Source organism: Notolepis coatsorum (assembly GCF_963971535.1).
Source record: "Notolepis coatsorum genome assembly, chromosome: 11".
Taxonomy (NCBI): domain Eukaryota; kingdom Metazoa; phylum Chordata; class Actinopteri; order Aulopiformes; family Paralepididae; genus Notolepis; species Notolepis coatsorum.
Window position 1 is genome coordinate 70,754,977 of NC_140175.1, and position 16,625 is coordinate 70,771,601.

General features: G+C 46.2%; 1 protein-coding gene and 1 long non-coding RNA gene across 2 annotated transcripts in view; one reads left to right on the forward strand and one right to left on the reverse strand.

The window, feature by feature from the left end:
- Positions 1-9,094, forward strand: part of LOC311237319 (integrin alpha-2-like) — a 134,114-nt gene extending 125,020 nt beyond the window's left edge. Inside the window, exons 28-30 of the mRNA XM_084325138.1 lie at positions 3,525-3,614; positions 4,025-4,141; positions 4,925-9,094. Of these exons, the coding sequence (XP_084181264.1) occupies positions 3,525-3,614; positions 4,025-4,141; positions 4,925-5,017 (300 nt within the window). The 3' untranslated portion in view covers positions 5,018-9,094. The remainder of the gene's footprint in view (positions 1-3,524; positions 3,615-4,024; positions 4,142-4,924) is intronic.
- Positions 9,095-9,242: 148 nt separating this feature from the next.
- Positions 9,243-12,006, reverse strand: LOC311237320. Its single transcript, XR_014620272.1, has 2 exons — positions 10,904-12,006; positions 9,243-10,196 (listed from the first exon to the last, which is right to left on the reverse strand). It is a non-coding gene; the product is annotated as an uncharacterized lncRNA (long non-coding RNA).
- Positions 12,007-16,625: the final 4,619 nt, after the last annotated feature.

Here is a 16,625-nt window from a genome sequence, read left to right on the forward strand (position 1 = left end):
GCAATATAATCCAACCAGAAATGGTTCTGCAGTCGCCGGTGCCGATTCTCCTGTGCACTATACTTCACATTAAACTAGGTCGAAATTGACGTTACTTCACTAAACTCTGACACTTTTACTATCCTATTCGCACATGTTCTAAGTGCTCTATTTAGACACAAGGTTGCTCACTTCACTGCACGTTGTCTCGTGGTGAAGGCTTTACTAGTAATGAACGAAGTGCTGCTGTTTACACCTGCGCCGTATTTATACGTAAGGTGAATTATCTAGTGCCAACCTCAGTTCTGTCTCGTATTACTGCGCAGACTCTGGACATGTTGAGACATGCCCGGAGTTGCCTTTGAACTTGCCGTTGGGGGCTTGGCCGTTGGCGCCTAGGGGTCGCTGTCCAATAGGAGAGCGAATATTACTCTGGTTTGTACCCAGGTAAAGGGATATTCCGTGTATATATACAAATAATATACAAGGGATATCAAACGATATACAAATATTATACAAGGGATCTCAAGCAATAAATATATATATTCGGTTTAATCTGACCCTTTGTAACAGCCGCCTCCTAATTAGTCCGCACCTAATTAGTTAAAGCAAAGACAGATTAATAGTCCTGTCAACTACTCAATGTCTGTTGTGGGGAGTAGGGCAATCTACAAAGTCAGTGGGTCATGATCGTCATCAAGGGAGTCAGGGAGCCTTGGCAACTCTATCAGCCTCGCCACGGGTCGGGTGTAGCAGTGAGGCAGGTCGGCCCTCCTGGGTATACTGGGCTGTGCTCGCCACTGGTGGTCTGGTCGAGTCCGCTGGAAGCGTCGTACCCAGGTGCTGTTCCTCGGTGCTGACTGTGCGTCAAACTCACCCGTGAGTTGAGTCGGGGGTTTGTAGCGCAGTGACTCAGGGCTGAAGTCTGGGCTGTACTGGGCCTCCTGGTCCTGAGTACGTTGCTGCTGGTGGGCTTGACTTTCCTCCTCTTCCTCTTCCTCTTCCTCTTCTAGGTCCTGAAGTCTTCTATTCAGTCTCTCGGCGGCGTAGGCCGGTTCTTCCCGGTTGCTGGGTCTCGTATGGACCGGTCGGGGAGGGGGTTCGGAGACGTAGATAGGATCCTTCTGTTGGCCGGGTTCCGGGTCACTTGGTCGGGTAGGGGAAGGTGCCCTAGACCCTTGTCGTGATGATGTCCTGGAGCTCCGTGCGGAGAGGGGGGGTGTCGCCCTGGCAATCAATTGTTCTATCATCTGCGCCTGCAGCCGGTCGCGCTCTGCTTCGCGCTGGGCATGGGCGGCGTCACGCTCTGCTTCGCGCTGGGCATGGGCGGCGTCGCGCTGTGCATTGGCGGCGGCGCGCTGTGCATCGGCGCGGCCTCTTTCAATGTTCTCTTCCGTCTGAAGGCGTCTGGTCTCCAGTCTTATGCGGTCGTCTTCACTCCTTTGTTGCGCCTGGAAGCGCTCTCGCTCGGTTGCAGAGTGTTCGCGTTCACTAAGGGCTTGCGCTTGGAGTTGCGCGTGAAGGCGCTCTCGTTGGTCTGCAGATTGTTCGCGCTCGCTCGTCTGTTGAGCCTGCAGGCGCTCTCTTTCCATGGTAGAGTGTTCGCGCTCACTTAATTGTTGCGCCCGGAGGCGCTCTTGTTCCATGGAAGAATGTTCGCGCTCACTAAGCGTCTGTGCTTGAAGTCGATCGCGTTCACCCTGAAGTCGATCGCGTTCGGTGGAGGCTGTCAGGGTGGCGATGAAGGCTTGTGCCAGTATCTGGTCCGCCTCGCTGGGGGATGATACTGACGGAGGTGATCGGCTTCTGACAGTGCTCGTTGGAGATCTGTTCTCCTGGCGCGCCCCGAGGTCCATCTCCTGGGCGCGCTTCTCTTCTGGTGGTGTGTCGGGTTCTGTCCCTGGAGCGCTTTCTTTATCCTGGAGCTCTCCGGGGACTATCCCGTTGACGTTGTCTGGAGGTATAGTCATGTCATGTCCCCCCTGGTCCCCCCCGTGAGCTTGGTCAGTTTCGTTAGAACCCACTGGGGTCTCTACTGGCAGGGTCGCCTGGTCGGTAGGATTTGACATGCTTTGACTATCCGCTTTATCCGCATTTAACGTCTGTTTAAAGCTAGGTATTAGAACGACAGCGTATTCCTCCAGATAGGGAGGTGGCTGACGTTTGCGCTGCGGGGAGTGTTCACCGCTGGCCATGGTTAATATCAATATTATATTAATATTACACTGATACCCTCCGGCTCGAAGGACCAATTGTAACTGAGGGGTACAATTCCCTGACTGTATTAAAGAGTATGATATATTAAACCACTACTAGTTATGTACTTTAATTACTGGCCATACAGTACATGAATATATATGGTGAACACCCACACAAGAATACGGCATTGACACATAAAGTACTATTTGGAGGGTATTTATTATTATTAAGCAACGTTAGGTTACAGATTGAGAATTAGGCTCGCGCTTGTATGGCGAAGAACACACATAAAGTCAGTCAAGAGCATAAGTCAATGAGAATAGTATGAATACTAGGATGGGTCTAAACTGACGCCACCTGTGGTATAGCAATTACATAGGGCACACTGGTACCAGCTGGAGACACTGGGGGGTTCCCTCCGGGTGTAAGGCCGGTAGGGGTAGAGGAATGTTCGGGTACAAAGTCTGGGTCAACGAGGAATAACGAGGCTCCAGATACAGGAGCCGGTGCATGTACTCCCTTGATCAGCAGACAAAGCAACAGCTATAATCCAGTATGCTCGAATAGCATTGACGACAGCTAGCCAGCCTCTTCCTAGAGGCGGGCCCGAGTGATGATCCTCACGGGGGTAAATCCCAAACGACAGTGGGATCGACGGTTCTCTGCTCCAGCGGTCACGGTCCCAAAGCAATATAATCCAACCAGAAATGGTTCTGCAGTCGCCGGTGCCGATTCTCCTGTGCACTATACTTCACATTAAACTAGGTCGAAATTGACGTTACTTCACTAAACTCTGACACTTTTACTATCCTATTCGCACATGTTCTAAGTGCTCTATTTAGACGCAAGGTTGCTCACTTCACTGCACGTTGTCTCGTGGTGAAGGCTTTACTAGTAATGAACGAAGTGCTGCTGTTTACACCTGTGCCGTATTTATACGTAAGGTGAATTATCTAGTGCCAACCTCAGTTCTGTCTCGTATTACTGCGCAGACTCTGGACATGTTGAGACATGCCCGGAGTTGCCTTTGAACTTGCCGTTGGGGGCTTGGCCGTTGGCGCCTAGGGGTCGCTGTCCAATAGGAGAGCGAATATTACTCTGGTTTGTACCCAGGTAAAGGGATATTCCGTGTATATATACAAATAATATACAAGGGATATCAAACGATATACAAATATTATACAAGGGATCTCAAGCAATAAATATATATATTCGGTTTAATCTGACCCTTTGTAACAATAACCATAGTGGTTTATATCTCTTTATGGCTACTGGCATGTTTTAATCAGTTAGTTATAACCATAGTGGCAAGTGGTATGTTTTACTGGTACATTGTTGTGTTGCAGGCCTCCTTCCAGTCTCTGTTATTGGCCGTGACCGCAGAGATCAAGACAGACAACCCAGACCTGCTGATTGTCTCTCATCCAGAGCTGATGGTAAGGAGAACTTCCCCACTGTTATAACACAAAGTCACCTTAATTTGATTGAATGGGCTTTGACACAGGGAACTGCAGATCCATGCAGTGCTTTGCCCACAAGGGGAGGGAGAAAGATGTTCACAGGGCAGGCAAACTATGAGGATCTGAGCCAAGTCACCATGAAAATGAAGCACCCACGAATCTGGCTCTGAGAAGTTGAACCTTTTTTTCCACCCGCTCTACACCACAGCTCAGCGGATTCCTCATGTGTCTCCCCCTGCACTGCTCAATCTGACGACCAAATCCTACAAATGTCTGCCGTGCTCTAGTTGAAAGTGAATGGGAGCTGTGGAATCCGCTCACCCGGCGTAAAACTTGCTTTATTCTAGATCCGCTGATGGTGTGTGTCTCTGTGTGTGTGTGTCTAGGTGGGTGTGACCCTCAGCAAGCCAGGGGAGAAGGGGGAGGTTCCAGTGGGTGTGATCGTTGGCAGCATCATTGGGGGCCTGCTCCTATTGGCTCTCCTCATCATCACTCTGTGGAAGGTAGGGTCACCCTTCGCTGGTTCCCGGCTGTATACGTACCGCTGCACTTTGGTCGCTTCATATCACAGCCGGGTAAATGAACATAGACTGAAATGAATAATTTTATTTTACTTACTCAGAAGCATTTTTTATTACCTAAACATAAGATCTTGGCCACTTCTTTGTCAAGCAGTGTAAAATCATTATTTTCACTGCAAGTCACATTCAATTTATCATAGATCTCAGTAAACAGACTCTCCATTGAAATGTTGAGAAGTTGGACCATTTCAACAACTTCAGGGTAAACAAATTATGTTTAGGTAATATAAAATGCTTGTGAGTAAGTCAACTAAAATCCAGGTCACACTATACTCTATGTAATCTGCTCCCTCTGACCAAGACGTCTGGAGAAATTCTTGTTAAAAAAGTGGGATGACCATACCACGAAGGTTGCCATTCGCAGGCAGCAATTTCATTGGCTATGTTGACTTCTAGTTTGTTTATCTGCTCTGCTCCTTTGGTGTGCTGCCTTCTGGGCAAGGGAATAATAGACCCATCTAAAACCCTGCCCTCTTTTCTTGATCCTCCAATCACAACTGTTGACTGTTGCTTCCCTCTGACAAACTTTGTGATTGGAGGATCAAGAAAAGAGGGCGGGGTTTGACAATTGGCTATGTTGATTCGAACCGGATACATAAAACACCATGAAACATGCTGGGGAGCCATAGTTTGAAAACCAGCGCTCTGTGACATACGATGTTAAACCATGTTACTATGACACACTAAACCATGCTCTCCCTACAGTTGGGCTTCTTCAAGAGGAAATACAAGCAGCTACAAAAAACAGAAGGTGCGGACGAGGCAGAGTTGGAAGGACTGCATGACGACCAGGCCTGAGATGCCTTGTGAGAATGGCCAGATTGGACTGAAGTAGAGAAAAGATATAAGTCCTATGGAGGTAGATGAACAGACTCAAGCCTGGTTATCTCAAACACAGGAAACCCAACGTCTATACTGTACCTGCAGGCATGTGCTCAGATAGGGTCCAAAAGGGGGTGGGGGGGGGTTGAGCTCCTACCATGTTACCCCTCAAACCGCTCTCGCAAGATGTGAATGTAAAAAATATTCCCCATTATTATCACTTACAACAGGGCAGGGAATCTGTGAGAAAAAAAATGAGATGAAAAACATCCAGAGTTTAGGGTAGTCAAGGAACATCCTCTTTCGTACGTCCCCTACCCACCAAAATGTCTGCTCTGCCCTACTCGTCGGCCAACACAGAAATCCCCTCCTGGTCAATGGAGATATTTAGACTTCATCTCAGGAAGCTACAGTGGTGCTGTGACCCGGGAGTGTAAAGAACAGGACTCGACGGCGGCGTTTATTTGCACTTTGGTAACAAGGAGAGCTTAAAGCAGGGATTTGGATTTCAAGGGGGATAAATAATATAAATATTTGACTGTATTGTAATGATCTTTATATTGAGAATACACAGGACTTAATTCATCTGCTGCATCCTGCAGTCGTTTCCAAGGACTGGCTGTAGACAGAGGCAGTCGTCTGCATCAGGAGCCGTTAGGTTCTTCTCCCTTGCTTTCACTCTAGAAGCACTGTTGGAAGGGGATGAGAGCGGTTGCTTTGTATCCAACAGTTATTTGCATTTATGAGGATGCAAAATCCAACATCCAAATGTAAAATCTCAACATCCCTAATGGATATGAGCTAGCAGCTAATAGACAAACACATAATGAGACCAGTTGGCTACTTTTCAGCTAGTGGTTCAAAACCCGTTAACACCTTACAAACTGGCGACGTTAACCTTCCCAAGCGGATGCTCCCACTCGTCCCATGAATTTGTTTATATTCGAAAGCATCCGCTATTATGATGCTACCTTGACAGCTCCCTCTGTACCACTCCTAGCTTCTACTAGTCCCACCCTTCTGTGGCTATTTTGCATCCCTTCTTAGTTGAGTTAATTTGGAATGCAAAATAGTGCGAGTGGAGGCAGCCCATTCGGAGGGTTGACTGGATGCGGTTGTAATGATGTGACGTCAACCTCATTTCTTTACTTTTGCTTAGGAATAGATCTACTATTATGATGGCAACTTGTGCCTGGTGTGGTTTTAGTTTTAGGCCACATTTTCACTGTTAAAAGTTATGGAAATGATTCAAATTTTTAAAAATCCTTTTGTCTTCTTTTCAAAATGTATTTTTTTGTCATATGCAGGGCATATGTTTCTCTGTTTGAAGCAATGATGTTGTGAAAAACGGTGGCATCTTTATTTATTAGCCAGAGAAGGAGTTGAAGAAGAGAGAACTTAATGTTGTGTCCTACCAGTTACATTGTCTATAGAAGCAGAAGTGTTTCCCAATAACATCCGAGCTGTAAGATCTACTGTGTGTTTCATAAACTTGAAATGAGTATTGCAGGTAGGAGCTCATGTCCTGGTTGAAAATAATTACTTGGTGTAAGCTGTTTACAGCATCTGCATATTCCAATCACACATGTATATGTGATTAAACAGAATAATATAATTATTACTTTACACTGACCATGGAAACCAAGTAAATGGAATAAGGTGTGTACTGTACATGCCAGGCTAATATTACCAGGATAAGAGCTTATACAGGTTACTCTAGTATTTATATGAGCCAACTAAAAGATGGGAATATTTAAAGGGGCACTTCACCAAAGAAAACAATGCTGATTTATTGTACACATAATCTCACACACATCCAAAAACCCTGAACTGTTTTGCCCACAGTAATTTAGTTATTGGGAGTAAATGAGTTTGAATATGGCCACCAGTGATGTCATCAGAGGCATTGAATCCGTGTCTTGTGTTAGTTACAGCACTATGAAATGATGTAGATGGAAAAGATAGCAATTTAAATATATTATAGAAACTGCTACTTATAATTAACACAACACAAGGATTCAGTGTCCCCAATGACATTACTGGTGGCCATATTCAAACTCTCAATAACTAAATGAATGTGTGCAAAGCTGTTGGAATGAGTTTTTGGATGTGTGTGAGATTATGTGTAAAATATATCACTACACTCAATACAATGTGCTGATGTCATTGCCCCATTGATTTACACTGATTTGCAATACGCAAGGAAAGTGCAGATCATCTTTCCAACGTTGTGTTTGAAATCGCCTGGATACACTGTAGCCAGCTGTCAACATGCCTCTCCATCCTACACGGCTGCCAGACTCCCCTGGTCTATTTGATGGCCACGTCCGGCCCGTGTGACCATGTGTTCCTGTGTTTGACGTACACGGGCCAGACACGGGAACATGTTTGACGTACATGGGCCGGACGTGGCCGTCAAACAGACCAATAGGGGGGGGGGGCCCTCTGGCAACCGTGCATCGACCAACGTTCTTCACATTACAGCCAGGGCCAAGAACGAGGAGAGGGAAAAGAAGTCTTTCCAACATAATGTTCTCGTGTTAGACCTACATGGGCCAGGCGTGGCTGTCAGCAGACCAGGGGGAGGGGGTGGGGTGTCTGACACCATGTAGTTCCTTGAGCACCTCCATTTTTTCATGGCCCCCCAGTTGTTGAGCTTGCAGGAGATCTTTCCAACATTCTGCGGTGATCGCCTGGATACATTGTAGCCCAGTCGTCAACATGCCTCCACCCTAACTTCACTCAAGTGTTTCAGTGTTTTTCATTGCTAAGATGCTGCAGCTGCTTTTAGTTAAGTTGCTGGACATCAATCTAGCTGCTGTTGGCAAAGCAGTCCTGGTTCGTAATGCAACATTTGATCAAGGCAACCGCTAAAGACGACGGCTATCTCCGGAAGTTGTTTACATGCAATTACATTATGCACTTTCCATGCGTATTGGGAAAGACTTTGGTTATCCAGTTGATGCAGAGGTTCCGTTGACTTACACTATGATGCTGTTGGGAATCCCAGGCTTTCTACTGCCCCCCCCCCCCTACATTTAATTCAATGTAGCAAAGAGTTCTATGTAGCAATAAAAAACTCTGCACACTGTAATACAATGTATCCTTTACTTAAGGGAAAGGATAATAAGAGAATGTGTAGATTTGTACACTGGCAAATACTTGCTACTGAATGAACAAAAGTCGTTGAATGTGTAAAAGCACAACAATATTTATTTGAACTTCCAGCATTACCCTACTGTATTAGTCCAGCGTTTAGCAATCTACCACATTAGTCTAATAAATAATCAGTTACACCATTCAAATAAATGTTTACTTTAGGCAATCGTTTGCGGTAATATTTAAAATTGTCAGCAATTTTGCCACCAAATACATTTCTTCTAACTAATTATAAAATAAACTTGTTATCATATAATTCTAGATTTTATAGACGGTTTCACTGGAATTCTGTTGCTAGGGGAACAGTTTGGATCCAACCCTCTCTTTTCGAAGCTTCAAAAGAAAGAAATAAATCAACTTCTTGGTTGGAATTTTCACTCAAGAACAGAAATCTGATTTGTCTAAATGTCTAAAAGGAGGTAAAGTTAATTAACTGCATTCAGTTAAATCTTTAAGTATTTATTTTTCATCATCAGGATTTAAAACACAAACATACAGTACATTTCGGCCTTCTTCAGTGGCTGGCAAAGAAACATTTAACTAATTTAAGAGTGCAGTCTGTGTTTGCTCATAGTTTTGGAGTTCCTTGGGACTTTGGGAGCACTGTCTACTGATCATTCTTAAGATAAGATAAGATATCTGCCTCAAAGAGGCTAAATCTGGTATTTTCTGCATGTGTAAACCCAGCCTGTTATTCCCATAGTTGTCACATTTCAGCTCACACTGTATGGCGCACAACTGAGTTCGTTCGCTTTCCTCAATGGATTGTTGGCAACACTTTACAAGCTAGAATCTGTAATGTTGTCAAACAGCGACCTCTAGACACTTACATGAATACAAATTGATGTAAGTGTTCCTTCCAAGATGGCATCCGACATCGGTAACTCCCCGCCCACTTCACACACTACTGCTGGCCACACGTCAGGCTCTACCAAGAGAGGTCTAGAGAAATTCAAAGTATGTTACTAAACTCCAACCCACATGTAAAGGAAAATAGTGAACAAAACGCAATACCAAGCAGGGCTCTTTTGCCTAGAGGTCGCTGTTTGACTGCATTACAGATTATACCTTTAAATCACACATCTTTAAAGTATTATGAGGAATTAAGTATAAGATTAGGCCTATATATTATAAATATATTATATATATATATATATATATATATTATCAGACCTAGACGCTCATAACACCTTGGCTAGCAAACTAATAACCAAACTAAATTAGACAGGCGGTTTCTAACGCACCTCATGGAAGAGATATTGGTTTTAAAACCTGCCTATGAGCTGCTAATAGTTCTCACACACACGCTATACTCACTGTATTATAGCATAGTAGGTCTCAAGTAAAATGTTACCCGATTGTTTTGCACTGATATACTTGCAGTTTTATTTGTAAATGGGTACGTGCCACTTTTGTGTTGCAATTAAATGTTTTCCTTTTGTTTTCATACAATTGTACAGTACAAACATTGATTTGGTTTTGATGAATGTTATTGATGGTGTTTTTCATTATAAAATATTTGATAAAGACAGACTATTGACCATGTTGTTATTGATATAAGTAATGACAGACATCCAAGCCATATATATTTCCGTGTTCCGTTTCTCTTATAATTGACTTAACTGTATTTGTTGGCCTGTTTCTTTTTTTTTAAGACGCATGGTCACTTTAATAAAGAGCAGATGTCTTGACCATAGGACCCATATAAGCCGATAAAAGCACACTTAAAAAAAGCAATTGGGTCAATTAAAAAAGTTATGAGATTTTAACAGCCGTCCTTCCAACCACTTAGATGGTCTAAGACCAGATCACAAAACTGATAAGACTTGTGGTGATGTTTCATTGTGCGCCCTGCCAACGTGGTCTCATCAGAAAACGTAAATAAAGTACTAATTGACCACAAGAAAAAAGGTACATAATGTACATTATGTTATAGCCAACAATGGAACCAACAATTATAGTGGTTGAGGCCAGGGGGAGTGCTCTCACCACTAGACTAAGGCCCCGTTTAGACGGAAACGCTAGCAGGTGATGTGCCTTTCGTTTATACGGAAACGGCGTTTTTACGGGGTGAAACCGCAAAAAAGTGAGACTACCTTCCAGGGTGGAATTCCTAGAAACGCAAAAGCTTTGCGATCTCGTCTAAACTATCAAAACGTATAAATCTGTTAAAACGATGTCGATGACGAACGGGTTGTCACGGCTCTGGTCGCGCGTACTGCTTACGTCACAGGTAGCAGGTATGCGCCAGTAGCCGAGACGTAAACAAAGCAAGTATGTCTGACTTATATCAACGGAGATCACCTGAAGGCTACATTGGCAGTACTTTTAACCCTTTCACTGCCACACGACAGAAGGTTACCCCTTTACTATCACACAACCGGCTGTCGTGTGGCAGTGAAAGGGGTAAATACACAAGAATCTGTCCCGCGGCGTGACTGGACTCTCTGTCTGTGAGTGACTCTGCTTTAGTCCAATCACATTCCCCATCCACAGTCTGCGAATCAGAGGCAGAGTAGGGCGGGTCTTCACAGCACGTCATGTGACATATGCGCCAATCGTGTGACAGCGGGTCTCCGTCGTTACAGCGTCGTCTGCACGGAGAATTCCACTCCAAAACGCTCGTCTAAACATAAAATTAAAAGTGAAACCGCAAGATGACTTTTGCGGTTTCTGTTCACAAAACGCTCGTCTAAACGGGGCCTAAGATGCCCACCCTGATGCAAACACAGCAATACTACGATGAGGGTTTATTTGAACATTTAAGGTTAAGATATAAAGTTAAGGTTAAGGTTTGGCTATTAGAAAAGTGTGTCTTGGTAATCATGAGGTACTTGGCACTTGCCTCCCACACGAGCGCCCCAGGTTCGTTCCCCAGCACAGGAAATCAAAAGGTTTTCTGAAAACATTAAAAGTAAAAAATAACAATGTGTATATGTAATATATGTACAATTTGTAATACGTACACATTGTACATTTTGGCAAATACATCAATATATTACTTATGGCTATAACATAACGTACAATATGTACCCTTTTCCTGTGGTCGATTAGTACTTTATTTACATATTCTAAGCGAGATCGGGCTGGTCCTGCTGTCAATCCTACTAAGTCTGATATTGTTGGTGTCCTGCAGTAACCATGCATCTCCAAATTGAGCATTTTAATTTCCATTTTATATGAACCAAGAGCTCTTATCCAGAGTGACTACTTCAACTGCAGTACAGGAGGAAAGAAACGCTCCTATTTGTATCAACAACACAACAAGTGAGGAGCGGGCTACTTAACGTACATCAACAGTGTTAAATAAGTAGCAGCGGTCTCCAACCTCTTTCATGTCGAGGGCCCCCCAAGTTGATCCACATTAGGCTGTGGACCCCCATTTGATAACATCTCGTCTCATGAACTGGGGGTCCCTAAGACTTTGAGAACCAAATGGTCTAAAAAGGTACGGACACACCTGCGCTCAGCCACGCCAAGTGTCCTTGCCCCCAAAGAAACGGACTGCATGTGATATAAAGCCATTTGGACCATCGGTGAGTCACGCATATTCACAGGTCAAAGTTGAACAAAGTGTTTACAGAGCAATCAAAGCATAATACATTTGCTTGCTCCTCTGTTGACCTTTCACTTAATTTCAAACCTTAATGTATACTCAGAAGGCAACTGAGGTTTCCCTCATTTAGTTATGTAAATTTACAAATTTACATAGAGACAAGCGATCATAAATACAGCATAAAAAATCACAACAATAGGACAACAAGACGAGGGTAGACAAAAGCAAGGTTCTGTATCGTATTGCTCTCGCTCGGCATCGCTCTCTGCACTATCTCGCATACGTGCACGCGCACTGAATAAAGACCACAATGTACCTTTAATCCCAATATTCGTCTGACCACACCCCTATCAGCTTACCCATATAAGCAGGGGTGGGGCCACCCACTCTCCTCCTTCTCGCTTTCACCACAAGGAAGAAGTGCCTCGGTAGATCCCCACACTTGACACCATGATGGAAGAAAGGTTTAGGAGCAGCTTTGGGAAACAAGGATACGTTGACATCATATCTTTATTTTCTCTCTCACTATTTTCGAGAAAATACGGCGATATTGTCTTCGTACTGGAGTGTCTGGAAGATGATGATCATTCTAAAAACCCTCCACCGGTTTTCGTATTGGGAGCACGCCGCTGCATGCTTCTCAACTGCAGTTCCTTGCTGTGTTTGTTGGGGTGAAACCTGTCAGGCCACAGCTGAACTGTCGGACATGCCGCTGTTGTGAGAAGCGGTGCGTTCCAGGTTGGGTGAGTAGTGTTTGCTGGCGGGCTCCACTTGTCTGTTAGTGCTATGGGGGCTACTTGACAAAGTTTATGGAAACTGGCCCCAGGCTAGGGTCCTTTGTTCAGCCACCTAGGCGACAGAAGGCCTTGGTCTGAAGACCATTATAGTTTTAACTAGTGGGCCGCGACCATTGACACTGGTGATCCCTGTGTGTTCTGGACGAGTGGATTCTCTCTGTCACCGTGTTAAGGCCCCATCTTTCATATCCAAATGAGAGTATTCCTTCACGAGGGGATATGTGCATGTAATGTGCGATAGCGGCAGATTCATGTTCAAAGTCAGCTACACAGGCCAGTTGGTACTGTGCTGATTCCGTCGGATGTGGTAAAGTCACCGTTATGAAGCGGTGTTGACATCTTGTTTTCTCTTTTCTCTTAAAAAGTGAGGAGAGGTTCAGAACGGCGGCCTGTCTGGGTGAGTGTTATGTCATTGTTTACATGTTCATAGCTTACGGTTAGCCAGTCAGCTGTTAACTGCTGCGTTAGCCTGCTGGATCGCTGCATGGCCTGCTTAGGGCCTACTATTAGCCAGTCAGCTGTTAGCTGCGGGGCTAGCATGTCGTGGTCGCTAGGTAACGTTAGCTTGCTGCTATGGGCCATGGCTGGCGCGGGGTAGCTTAGCTTCTCGCGCGCCGCCGTGAGCTCGCTTCTGATCGCGTGCGTCGTTAGCTCGGCATCTCGCAAGCAGAAGCAGTAGCACCCGAACGGTTGGGGCGGCCGTTAGCTTGATGCTATTCTGTTGAACGTGCTTTGATTTTAACATGTTTTACACTCTTGACCGCGACGTCATCCTTGACAGGGGATGGTTCGTCGACCCTGCCCTGAGCCTGGACGGCAAGGTTGCATCAACGGGGGACTGTAGTACGGGTTGGGGCGGTGACGCTACCCAGTTCGGACAACACAGGAGCGGCTGTGTTCCTACGGTGTCTGTGACTGCACTTCGCTGATCTGCGTTCCGGGTAGGAACGGGGTTGACCAGACCTCATAACACGTCTTCTGGTTTTACTTTGCTAAATGTATTGTGAATAACGGTGTTTTTTTCCCAAAACGTGTGTTGTTGCAATGCATTTAGGATACGTTGCGGGTTATGTGTGAGCTGTTTTTTGTCACTGGCAGTTAGCTTCTCCGTGACAAATCGGGATGTAATGATCTGGTTGTTGTGTGAGAAACATCATGGTGTTTATAGACCGTGTACTCACAACTAAGGTAACTAACCTATGAAGCTATGCTTGGTGACAAGTGAGTAAAAGAATGTTCTTTCTCAGACTGTAATGACAATGAACAGTGTGTTCACACATTAACAGGTTTTCCTGTTTTAACTGGCCGTATTGAGGGTAAAATAGGAGGATTGTGTTTTCCCCCCCGGTTCCCTGGGGACTTTTTCATCCTCCTATCAGACATGTTGTGCATTAATTGTGTCTTTTGTGTGGTAGGGATACGATGTAACTCTTAGCTTGATTGCTGAGGTTGTGCTAAATCTGCTGGGGAAACTTATTTCCTAAAGGGAAATTGGTTTGGTTGCTGTCATGTGTGCTTAGCAAGGCCTGTGGTCGATACTAATCAAGAATGATGTATTCTCTCATTGTGAAAAAAACGGCGTTCCTCTGTTGAGTGTTTTTGCCATTTTTTGTAGGTGATGATGGGTTGTGTGTGTCATGTGACCTACAACTGGGTTGTACTGGCCACAGAAGCACATGTGTATGTTGGACCGGGGTTCTTAGAGCCCTCTCTATTCTGTGTTTTTCCTTAGTAAAAATCAGATAGCAGGTTAGCTCATGCGCTGTGTGGAGCTGTGAAACGCTTCATAGAGCTGACTATGACTGTGTCATATTCTCTTTTTGTCGTTACATCGTATCATGGGTGTGGGGTCGTAAAGGGGTGAACTGGTAACCTTTCCTCTCCCCATTGTTCTGTCGGTCAGGGGTACACCCCCTGTCCTTCAAGGTTCCCGTCACGTGGCGGTTCGGCACGTGGCGAGTTCCTGGTCCCACGGCCTGGTATATTGGGCGTGTGCACCGCAGGAATTCCCCCGCCATAGAGTACGTCACCGTGCGCGTCTCTGTTGGTAGGACTTCCGTGTGCTGTTCAGGTCCATGTGATGGATCTGTTTTCAGGGGGGGGTGGTCAGGGCTCCTCCTCACCAAGCGCCTATTCAGGCCTTCTGTGAGTTCGGACTCCTTCTTCCATGTGAGGAAGCCTCCATCAGAGTACAGAGCCTTCCTCCTCAGATTGTCAAAGTGAGTGGACCCTCTAGAAGGGTCCTTTTCTATTGTATGTATATTCGATTCAATTCGTTTATTGAGTGTGTATGGGTTCAGTGCCTCTTCCCCGGAGGCCCTAAAACCAGTTTTTTACATGGCTCAAGGTGCAATATATTCTTTTCAATCTGTACAGCTCGCGTGGGAAGTCTCTCTGGGGATCCCCGTCTCTTTCCTATGGGAGGGTGGTGGGATGTAAAAATGTGAAAAAATTTTACCCCGGCTGTGTAGACTGGGATACATACTGTTGATGCTTCCTTCTTTCTATTCCAGAAGTGTTGGAGTTAGGGAGTGTCACACCCCTCTTGTCGTTCCCCTGGGCGCCTTGGGGATTCAATGACAGGTCTAAATAGCCTGTTCATTGATGGGGGTGTGTCCCGACGCACGTATAGTGCTAGCTCGCTGTAAACAGGCGATTGACTGGCACGCCTTGGTTGCTTGTGGTTGAAACAGCGTTTTTATAAAGCAACTGAGATGGGGGTTTTTCCTCTTCCGACGACCACATCCCATGACCTGGGTGGGTTGTCGACGGATTCTCGTTCATGTCTGGGGGATGATGACGGGATGGATCTGAACATATGTGGTGGGGTCTCACGCCCTTGGGGTGGGCCACCAGGCGCGGTTCGTCCGAACGTCTGGGTGGCGCCTTCTTTTCATGTTAAGATCAACACGCATATCTGCCCTTCTCCTGGAGTAGGCATGTCGGCGTGGTTAGGGCACGGGACTGGTTCTGGTCACGCTGGTCCAGATCAGTTGAACCCGTTGTCCGCCGGGGATGCAGATCTGCTGTTCTGGTACCCTGAGGGACTTGGGCTTTTTTCAGGGGGAAAAATGCCAGGTCGGTCTGGGTGTCACAGGGTTAAGCGCTATGGAGACCCTGGTTGGGTATGTTTTTACTCAGCACTGTCGTCATGGCTTACAGCCATGCCATTCTGTACGCGCTCGATCTCGTCGGATCTCGGCCGCTACACAGGTTGGTCCTGGTTAGTACTTGGTTGGGAGACCGCCGGGGAATACCAGGTACGGTGTGCTTAGGGGCTGGTTCTCCATTATTTTTCGCTCCTCTCTCACGCATGGCGAAGAGGGGCCTGTGGGGGTGGTTTTTTGACCTCCTCTGGTGACCCTGTGCTTCCCGTACCGCCAGGCCCGGTCCGAAGTGATGTTTGCGACCCGTAGGCCTGGGTTAACCCTTTTTGGAAACTGAAACACTTGTACTGCGGTATAGCCGGTGTATACCCGCAGGTGTGTTTTGGAGTTTTTTCTTGAGGGGTTATAGGAACAACCACCGCATTGGGTAACACCGAGATGGTTGATTCCCTGGTGTGTTGGAGCAGTGTCAACTCCCGGGTTCACCGTTTGAGGGTGCCCCTGCACGTTCATGACGTCTGCCAATCGTGTCAGCCTTCTCTGCCTCGACCCCTCTGGGTGGGGGTTTTTAAATGGAGGCTTGGTCATGCAACACCGCCAGCTTACGCTCCTTCCGCCGGGGCGGCTGTGTTCAGCTGTCCCCTCTGGCGCCTGTCTCGTCCGCAGTCTCCAGGCTAGGGTTAACAGCCTGTTGCCTGGTTTTTCCCCGGTGCGCTGCCTGCTTCCGTTGGTTAACCTTTTTTGTGTGCTTACGGCCATGCTGACTGCCTGTTCTGCAGGGTCAGTGTGCCAGGCGGTGTACTATTGGGGGGACAGGGCCCGCTCGGCTTACGGCCATACCAACCTGAACGCGCCCGATCTCGTCCGATCTCGGAAGCTAAGCAGGTTCTGGCCTGGTTAGTACTTGGATGGGATTCCGCCTGGGAATACCAGGTGCAGTAACTGAGGGGCCTTTGTCCGAATAC